General features: G+C 51.6%; 1 protein-coding gene and 1 pseudogene across 1 annotated transcript; both read left to right on the forward strand.

Moving 5' to 3' along the window:
- Window positions 1–2,970: 2,970 nt before the first annotated feature.
- Window positions 2,971–5,386, forward strand: LOC136313434 (galectin-7-like). The gene is made up of 4 exons (XM_066243793.1): window positions 2,971–3,099; window positions 3,485–3,573; window positions 4,333–4,534; window positions 5,202–5,386. The coding sequence occupies exons 1-4, from the start codon at window positions 3,085–3,087 to the stop codon at window positions 5,313–5,315; spliced, it is 420 nt and encodes a 139-aa protein (XP_066099890.1). The 5' UTR covers window positions 2,971–3,084; the 3' UTR covers window positions 5,316–5,386.
- Window positions 5,387–5,733: 347 nt separating this feature from the next.
- Window positions 5,734–8,236, forward strand: LOC136313618 (cyclin-dependent kinase inhibitor 3-like; annotated as a pseudogene).
- The last annotated feature ends 1,531 nt before the right edge of the window (window positions 8,237–9,767 follow it).

Raw genomic sequence — 9,767 nt, forward strand, 5'->3', positions numbered from 1 at the left:
CAATTAACTCCTTTTCAGCAGAACTCTTTCCCGAAGGAGGGCAAAAGTCAGCAAACTCAGCCTGCTTGCCACCCTTCTTCTTTATTTTCACGGCCAGTGAACTTCGAGAGGATGGATGTCCTGGGCCAGGTGGAGGGAGCTGTTATTTCAGGGACTGGAAGAAACTGGCTCGGGGTGGTGGCTGCACAGGTCTACTACATGTTTGACAAAGCTCATCAAAGTATTCTGTTAAATGCACATGATTTATGAAAGTGAAGTAGAGCTTGAAAATAGAGCATTTAGGAGATAAATATACTCACTACTTATTCGGAAATGAAAAACAATACTCTGGCCTATTGGCTCAGTGGATAAAGCATCGGCCCAGAGTATGGGCTTCCCCGGTTCTAATCCCAGTCAGGGCACACAGGAGAAGTAGCCATCTGCTTCTATCCCTCTCTCACTCCCCCTTCTCTCTCACTTCTCCTCCTGCAGATAGTAGCTCAACTGCTTCAAGTGTCAGCCCTGGGAGCTGAAGATAGCTCCATTGGTCTGCGCACGTAAGCCTCAGGAACTAAAAATAGCTCAGTTTATTTTGGCATCAAACCCAGACTGTATTGCCAGTGGATCCCAACTGGGCGCATGCAGGAGTCGGAGTCTGTCTTACAATCTCCTCTCCTCTAATTAAAAGAAAAAAAGAAAGAATAACAATGCTCTCAAAAATGTATTTCAGGCCCTGGCCGGTTGGCTCAGCGGTAGAGCATCGGCCTGGCGTGCGGGGGACCCGGGTTCGATTCCCGGCCAGGGCACATAGGAGAAGCGCCCATTTGCTTCTCCACCCCCCCCCCTCCTTCCTCTCTGTCTCTCTCTTCCCCTCCTGCAGCCAAGGCTCCATTGGAGCAAAGATGGCCCGAGCGCTGGGGATGGCTCCTTGGCCTCTGCCCCAGCGCTAGAGTGGCTCTGGTCCGGGCAGAGCGACGCCCCGGAGGGGCAGAGCATCGCCCCTTGGTGGGCAGAGCGTCGCCCCTGGTGGGCGTGCTGGGTGGATCCCGGTCTGGCGCATGTGGGAGTCTGTCTGTCTCTCCCGTTTCCAGCTTCAGAAAAAAAAATACAAAAAAAAAAAAATGTATTTCAAGCACTGATATGAAGATCTTCTGAACAAATGAGTAAGAACCATAAAGGGTGGACACACCTGAATTATCAGAAATATACCAGAAATCCAACAGATAACAGATTGAATGGAAACATTTGGTGCAACACCAAAGTCAAGTTTGGACTTGCAGATTGGCAGCCTGTGAAGAAATAAATATCCAGCCACAGTGAGGCCACCGGGGAGAAGATGTGTGACTGGGATACAGTATTAGTGCTGAATGGGACAACATATGGCCGCCCTCATCGGTCAGAGCCATGGAGTCCATCATTGTGGGAATCTCCTCATCCCGAGCTGTTGGTGCTAGAACCTCAAAGCCCTCCGTCCTCTGGTTTAAAGTCTGATAACATGCCCTTGGCACACAGCCCCGGACTCCAGCCCAGGCCTGGTCCCTTCCTTGCTAGGAGCGCTAGGCTGGGAGGCTGCCCCTAAGCCTGAGTTTTCCCCTGCCCAAACTGGGGAGCTTGCAGCCCCCACTTAAATGCAGCTGCCTAACCTCCCTCTCCAAGGCCCTTGACCCCCTCGTGCCCCAGCACCTGGGTGCCTGCTGAGCGGTGAGGGGGAACGGAAGGGTCCAGGAGGCCTGGGAGGAGTGGGGGTTTCCACTCCCCAGAGGTCTCTGCTCTGGGCTTCTTCCCGCTGCGGGGAAGGCAGGATGGGAGGTGAGAGTGAGGGGGTGAAAACAGAGGGGAGGGCTGCTAGGTGTAGGAGATGGTGCCGCCAAGTCCTCCCACCTTCCTCTTCCTTGACTTCCAGAACCCTCTTTCAGCATTCTCCTTCCCTCCCCGCCCCCAGTCTTCCTACACTGGTTGTCTCTAGAGTCTTGGGCAGTGGGGGCTGGAAATGGCCTGGATGGGAGGCGGGTCTTCCTTGGTCTGGGAGAGGGTGGGTCCTAGGATCCCCCGTCTTGTCCTGAAACTAGGTGGGACAGTGCTAAGTAGTTCTGGGATGAGGAGATGAGGAACAGGAGAGAGGAAGAGGATAGTGCACACGGAAGGCAGCGTCAGAGACAGGGAGACAGAGGGACACAGAGACAGACACAGAGACAGAGAGACTAGGACATCCACAGAGACAGAATAAATAAGACAGAAACTTCCAGGGGGAAGAAAGCCAGAGACACAGTCACCATAGTACTGCAGAGCCGTGTGGAAGTGCTTTTCTTTTCTGAGCCTCAGTTTCCTTGTCTGAACAATGGGGGAGATCCGTGCTCGTCCTTCAGCGGCAGCTGAAGGCGTCCTGTCCGTGAGCAGCCTTGATCTCTGGCACATGCCGCCCAGACCAGGGGCCTTAGTAAATGGCAGCTGTTGTTATTTTTCTTTCTTTTCTTGCGTGGGTTTACTAAGAATTACTGTGTGCCAAGCACTATGCTAGGTACCAGGGCACAGCATTAAACATCAGGCAAAAATCCTGCCCCTCAGAGCTCCCTTTTTAGTATTGTTGTTGCCATGGTTATCATTATACTGCAGAAGCATAACTGGAATTTCAGGAGAGACACAACCGTAGCCCCACGCAGCAGATCCTGACCTGGGGGAGAAGGGTCGGAGTACCAGGCCCTAACTTAGCCTCTCAGGACCAAAGTTTTCTACGACAAAATGGGGTAAAGGGCTCTCTCTCTGCCAGGCAGCAGGAAGGTAGGGCTGGATAGATGGTGGCTCAATGAGCCTTCTTTGTTTTTGTGGTGTTTATTATTATTATTGTTATTATTAACTGTCTCTATCATTATTAGCTCAAAGGAGAGAGGCAATTCACCTGGGAACCTCAGTGAGTGGATGAGGGTGAGAGGGCCCAGGAGGAGGGTGCTGGGCCACCCAGGCCCCAGGGCCAGGGTCTGTGCCAGGTGTGGGCGGTGGGTGTGGAAAGACGGGAATGAGTCATCAGGCCCAGCCACACCCTGCCTTTTACTTTAAGGTCCCAGCAGCCAGACCCACCACCACCATTGCCTGTCCCACCACCCAGCCATGGCAGGGAGCTCTGTGAGTGCTGTAGGGTCTGAGGGTTGAGGGGCCTTGCACCCCAGGCTGCAGCAGACTTGGGGAGGGGCGGGGCCTGGTGGAGGTCTTCTGTCACAATGGAGAGTGGGTGTCGGGTGTGCTGTGAAGAGTCTGGGCGCTGTCTTCTGGGTGGGCCCACCCATACCAACACTCCCATGTCCTCTTGGTGCCCCCTCTTGGTTTCTCTCTCTGGATATGTGCATATGTTTCTGGCAATCTAACTCTCTCCCTGTGTCTGCCTCTCTCTGTGCCTTCTTTCTGATTGTGCTGGTCTGGGTCCTGGTTCTTTTCTCCCTGGGGTGACCCATGTGTCTCTCTCCTCTGCCTCCCTGGTTCACTCGCCCCTCACCCACCCGGCCTCTTGCAGAACTTGCCACACAAGACCTCGCTGCCTGAGGGTGTCAGAGTGGGCACTGTCATGAAAATTCGTGGTGTTGTCCCCGACAATGCTGGCAGGTGAGACTCCAGTGTGACCCCTGGCTCCAGAGGTAAGGGGTGGGAGGTCTTTGCCCAGCTGACCCGAACTTCTTGTAGCCCAGAGGTGAGGGCCCCAAGGCCACCTTTGTCCCCAGGTTTTGAAATTCCCAGGACATTACCAACCTCTTGAAATCTGATGTTTTCACAGATTTGCCCCCTGGTTGTAGAGCTGGGGTCTCTAACAATCTGGCTGTTCCAAGGCCACTTCAGGGTTCCTACCTATAGTTCTTCGACTTCCAAAGTGAATCCCCAGGGACTCTGGAATATGTCCTGTGATCTGAAGGTGCTCTGGGCATCTGGGAGGTCAGAGCAATTAAGTGTATGACTTCCTGTGTCTGGAAACATCAGACTTCCTGAGAATCTAGGGTGCCTGTAAATTTTGGGTCCCCTACTATTGTCCCCAGCCTTTGGAAATTGCGAGTTCCCTGGGATCTGGAGCACCCTGCCCACTAGCAGCGTGACTTCTTGGGCACTCCTAGACTCTGAAATGAGGGGGACCTGGGTCCTAGCAGAGTGTTACTCGCTGGATGTGTGGCCAGGCCCCCAATGAATGTGTGGGTGCCCTGAAATCTGGGTTCCTTACACTCCTGTCTTCAACCCTTCCTTCCTGGTGTGTACATACTCAGGCCCCTGTAAATTTGTATGTGCTCTTGCAATGGTGAGTCCTGGTTTACTCGCTGTGACCTTGGTCTGGGGGTTCTCCCTTCCTGACTTATCTGATGTCCCCCTAACCCCCAGGTTTCACATCAACCTGCTCTGCAGTGACGAGGAAGGTGCTGAGGCTGCCCTGCATTTCAACCCTCGGCTGGACCAGTCAGTGGTGGTCTTTAACACCAAGGAGCAGGGTGCCTGGGGCAAGGAAGAGCGAGGTCAGGGCTTTCCCTTTCAGCGTGGGCAGCCCTTCGAGTTGCTCCTCATCGCTACGGGAGAAGGCTTCAAGGTGTGTGTCTGTGCCTCAGGGGTGGGCGCCCAGACGCAGGTCCCTCCTGTGGTTGAGGAAGCCAGCAAGGCCCTTGGTGGAGGTGTGGAGCAAAGGCGTGGTCAAGGCTGGGCAGGTGTCCCCATCTCTCTCTCTCCCTCCCGTGGTGTAACTTCAGTCGTGTAGTGTCAGGAGAGCGGGTATATGCAGGGGCAAGAACAAAGCGAGCAAGAGTCAAGTGCCTGAGAGTGGTGTCCTAGGGGAGAGGCGTGGCCCCTACTTCCACCCCAGACCCCACTCCCTGTCCATTTGTGTCTGAGGTTGGGTCTCTGCCCCAGGCCTAAGCATGCGCTGTGAGAGGGCACGGAAACCAGTCCCAGAGGGCGTGGTCGCAGGCCGTTCACCACTTTAAATCTGATGCTTGGAATGAGGCAGTGGACGCAGGGTGGGTGCTAATGACATCCACTGCCAACACTTAGAAAGCACTCTGGTGCCAGCAGACTTGACTAAGTCACTGCATCCTCAGGACAGGGAGTTAGAAGGAACGTTCGCCCATTTTCCCATTGGGGACCTGGGGTTCGGCGGGTTACGTGGTTGCCCAGGTTACACGGCGCGGGTTCCGGTCGGGAAGAAGCCCCGCAGTGGCCTCGGCAACCTGAATTTAAGCACCGACCCTTCGGCCCTGCAGACGGTGGTGGGCGACAAGGAATACTACCACTTCCGCTACCGCGTCCCGGCGGCGCGCGTGCGCGTGTTGGAAGTGGGCGGGGACCTGCGGCTGGAGTCGGTGAAGATCTTCTGAGCCGGTCCCGGGTGGAGTCCCGGACCTGGATGGCAAATAAAGTTTGGCTCCTCATCTGGGCGCCTCCTCTGTGTCTGTGTCTGTGTCTGTGTCTCCTCTACGCAAACGAGGGAAACAGTTCAGAGAGGGGAGGACACTGACTAGGGTTACACAGCGATTCTGCTGCCGGCGTAGGTTCCGGGCATAGACGTCACAGGACGGTAGCGATCTGCAGGGACGCGTGGTCCTCTGGTTCTGTTGCAGCACTTTGCAAAACAGCAGGGTGTCGGTTTTGGGTGTTATGGTGTAGTTTTGGGGGCTCAAGCCGTCCCTTAGTGCCCGGCCCGTGGATCTAATGGGGCTCCACATCGTTCCATCAGCAAACTGGGGAATTAGGCCCCCACACGTCTGGTTCCTTGGAGTTCCCAACCTCGCGAAGATGGGGCACGAAATCTCTTAGGACCCAGCCCCTAACCTCTGGTCCCTACCTTTCCGTGCTCCCCTCGAGACGCTCGGGCGGAATGGGCTAGGAGCGTACTGGGGCGTCGCCGGAGTCTTCTGTCTCGGAGTCGAGACAGGCCCTGTCTGCTTGCGCTCCGGGCAGACGCGTACCGACGCTGCAGGTGCCTCGCGGAGAGGGCGCCGAGGACAAGGGCCGGATTCCTGGGTCCCCGCTGCAATGGCGGGCCGTATGTCCACACTTCTTCCTCATCTGCTCTCGCCTAGTGGTTCGGGCGGGGTTCTCACGAACACACTCCTAACTCATCTCGACTGCCAGGGGTGATTCTTGTCAGGGGCGTCCCTAAGTCTCCACCAAATGGCCTTGGGGTAGGGTGGGGGTAGCCGGGACAGTGCGAGTGCCCCGAGCCCCGCACGCTCCGCGAGGCGCTCTTCCGCGAGTGTGTGGGCTGTGGGCTGGAACCCTACCTGTGGCAGCGTGCCAGCTCCGCACAGTGAATCGGGTCCTGGGTCTCGGAAATATCCTTTCGTTCATTGGCCTCCTAGCTGAAACCCGCGCACCTCGGACAGACCCCTCTCTTCCTTGATGGCCGCTGCAGAAGTAGCAGTCTCGTTTCTGACTTAACCCGAAACAGAGCGTTGAGGGTAAAGAAGACCAGGCCCCACCGCGGGGCTTGACGCTTTTCAGGACCCATTTTCTGCCCAGTGGGACCCTTTGGCTGAAGACCCACTCCACTCCATACCCAGAGGCGGATTAAGGTTGGTTTAGGCCCCAGGAACAGAAGAAAATATTGGGCCCCTTGCATTAGAAAAAATGTCAAGTTGGGGTTTGAGGGGCCCTTCAGAAGTCGGGGCCCAGGGCATGTGTCTGGTGCTCCCACTGTTAAGTCCGCCTCTGCCCATGCACTGGCCATGAGAGTACATCTCTGGATGGGCTGAAGAATGAGGTGGTTAACCTAATAATAATAATAATTAATAATAATAATAATAATGCAAAAATGAGAGACCTGACATTTTAGGTCACAGGATTGGATTGCAATTGAGGGCATAGATCTGCTTAGAAACTCCAATGGTGTCCAGATTTTAGGGTGAAGGCCAGGGGTTTTTATGAGAAAAAGGAAAGGAAATAATTACGTGAACAGAACAAAAGGAATTTCCCCTGCTGCTAGCAAACTAAGTTACTCTTTAGCTGTACACATATGGCTGGTTACTGATTATAAAGAGTGTCCATAATTATCAGTCCTTGTGTCAGGTTGTCTGCCTTCCGGTTAGCTTGCAGACAGTTGTTTGTAAGACAATGTTGGTTTGGCCCAGTCCAAAGGTTATTTTGCCCTGTTCAAATATTCCAAAGGTTCAGGGAGTAAGACAGCAAGGCAGCTGCTCTGTAAGGGCTGCTCTGGCTCCATTTTAAAATGGCGCCACCACTTTCTTGCAAACATGTAAATTTGACTCATCAAAATTGAAATATATGCAGGGTGGGGCAAAAGTAGGTTATTGAAGATGAACAGAATCCAATTCTGATATCACCACTACCCCCGGCATGAGTGAATTCTTCTCAGATTCTTGGTTTATGTGCTCTTTCAGGTTGGAAATGTAAAGATATTAGAAAAAAATATCCTAAAAGATACAAAAGGACTAAAGAGCTATGGTATACAAAACATATTTATTTTCTGCACCTGAGGGTAACTGTCAAAATACAGAATCCCAAACCTTTTGGACCTCTAGCAGCAGTATGGAATTGTCATGGTGACAAGAGAGCACTCAGAGACCAGATGGAGTGCTCCGAGGGCTGAAGGGAAGCAACAGCCCTGATCCCCCAGACAAAAAGACTGAAGCCCCGTCCCCAGCTTTACTCGGATATTTATTAGCCAGTACCAGTAATTCAAGGAAGCAGACAGCAGAAGTTTTCAGGGGGTGAAGTAAAGGACAAGTAGCGTGCTGACTTCTAATCTCTGTTCTGAGAGGCTAAAGATTTCTGTTACTGAATCTTACCCTGCTGTTTTGCTGTTTCCAGTTCAGGGTCAGAGAGGCCCTTGGACTCTCATCAGCTCAGGGCTTTCACTTTAGGGCGCCTCGCTGTTTCTGATTGTTATTCTAACTCTGCATGTCTTCATAGCATATTATTACATGGAATTATCACTGATCATCATCCAATCCCAGATTGAGGGATTCCTCATACAGCCAGCTGCTGTGAAATGATAGAGGACCTTGCAATCTGCCATAAAAAGAACCCAAAAAACCTAAATACACTATTATGGAGGAGCTGGAAGATCTTGTCTTGTAGCTGCCTCCTACTTTATCTCTCTGACATAGTATCACTGCAGTAAACCATAGACAGCCTATAAGGACCTGGAGCAATATAGACTTTAAAGCAATATAATTATTTTTATGAGTTCCAGGATGAACTAGCTGTATATCTATCATCAAGAGAATCATTATTAAAATCTGTATCTACCTTGACCAGGTGGTGGCGCAGTGGATAGAGCATCAGACGGGGATGCAGAGGACTCAAGTTCAAATCCCTGAGGTTGCCGGCTTGAGCGCGCACTCCTCCAGCTTGAATACAGGCTCACCAGCTTGAGCGAGGGGTTGCTAGCTTGAGCATGGGATCATAGACATGACCCCATGGTGGCTGGCTTGAGCCCAAGGTCGCTTGCTTGAGCAAGGGGCCACTCAGTCTGCTGTAGCCCCCTAGGCAAGGCACATATGAGAAAGCAATCAATGAACAACTAAGATGCCGCAACTTAGAGTTGATGCCTCTCGTCTCTCTCCCTTTCTGTCTGTCTGTCCCTTGCTCTGTCAAAAAATAAGTAAATAAAGCTGTATCTAGGTAAAAAAAAAAAAAAAGAATTTTGAAAGTATATGTATATAAGATCATGTCTTAACTTTAAGAGTTCTTTAACAATTTTTATTGAAGTGTAACTACTAGTGTTACCAGTTTGATTGTAAATGTATATGTCAAAATATTTTTAAAGTTTTTATTGACAAGAAAAGATGGCTTCACTTTTTTTTTTTTTCCCAAAGCTGGAAACAGGGAGGCAGTCAGACAGACTCCCGCATGCGCCTGACCGGGATCCACCCGGCATGCCCACCAGGGGGCGATCCTCTGCCCACCAGGGGGCGATGCTCTGCCGCAACCAGAGTCATTCTAGCGCCTGAGGCAGAGGCCACAGAGCCATCCCCAGCGCCTGGGCCAAGATGGCTTCACTTTTGTCAGCTTTTCACAAAGGATCATCTCTTCCAGTGGAAAACCTGAGAAAATCTGAATTCCTCTGGTCCCCCAGGGCTTGTTGTTGAATGACTTAGTTTTTACTTTTATTTGCATTTGTCAAGTATTATAAATATATTTTTAGCTTTTTTGTAAAGATAACATGTACATATAGTATAAATTTTAAAAGTATGTAGTGTACAGTTATTGGCACAACTGGTAAAGGAGGTGGTTGGTCCTTGGATTAGCTGGTAGTGATCCATCTTGTTAATTTCCTGATTTTCACCATTGCCTTACAGTGGACCTGAGAAAGAGTGTTCTCATTTGTAGAAAATATACAATAAGGCCCTGGCTGGTGGCTCAATGGATAGAGTGTCAGCCTGGCATTTGAATATACCTGGTTCAATTCCCTGTCAGGGCACACAGCAACCATCTGCTTCTCTCCCCTTCTTCTCCCTCTTCTCTCCCGCTTCCCCTCCCACAGCCAGTGGATTGATTGGTTCCAGCATGGCCCCTGGCACTGAGGATAGCTCTGTTGGAGCGCATCAGCCTCAGACACTAAAAATAGCTCAATACTCAAGCATCGTCCCCAGGCTGGGGTTACCAGATGGATCCCGGTCCGGGCACATGCAGGAGTCTGCAACTTATGCTAAAATGAGTATAGGAAAACAATGTTTGTACTATACTTACAATTTTATTCGTTTCAAAAATACACACACACACACACACACACACACACACACACAAGTCCTCTTATGAGAGTAAACTGATGTTACCCAGGTTTTCATTTATGTGTATCTTTCAAA

This window comes from Saccopteryx bilineata, chromosome 9 (genome assembly GCF_036850765.1).
Source record: "Saccopteryx bilineata isolate mSacBil1 chromosome 9, mSacBil1_pri_phased_curated, whole genome shotgun sequence".
Classification (NCBI taxonomy): Eukaryota; Metazoa; Chordata; class Mammalia; order Chiroptera; family Emballonuridae; genus Saccopteryx; species Saccopteryx bilineata.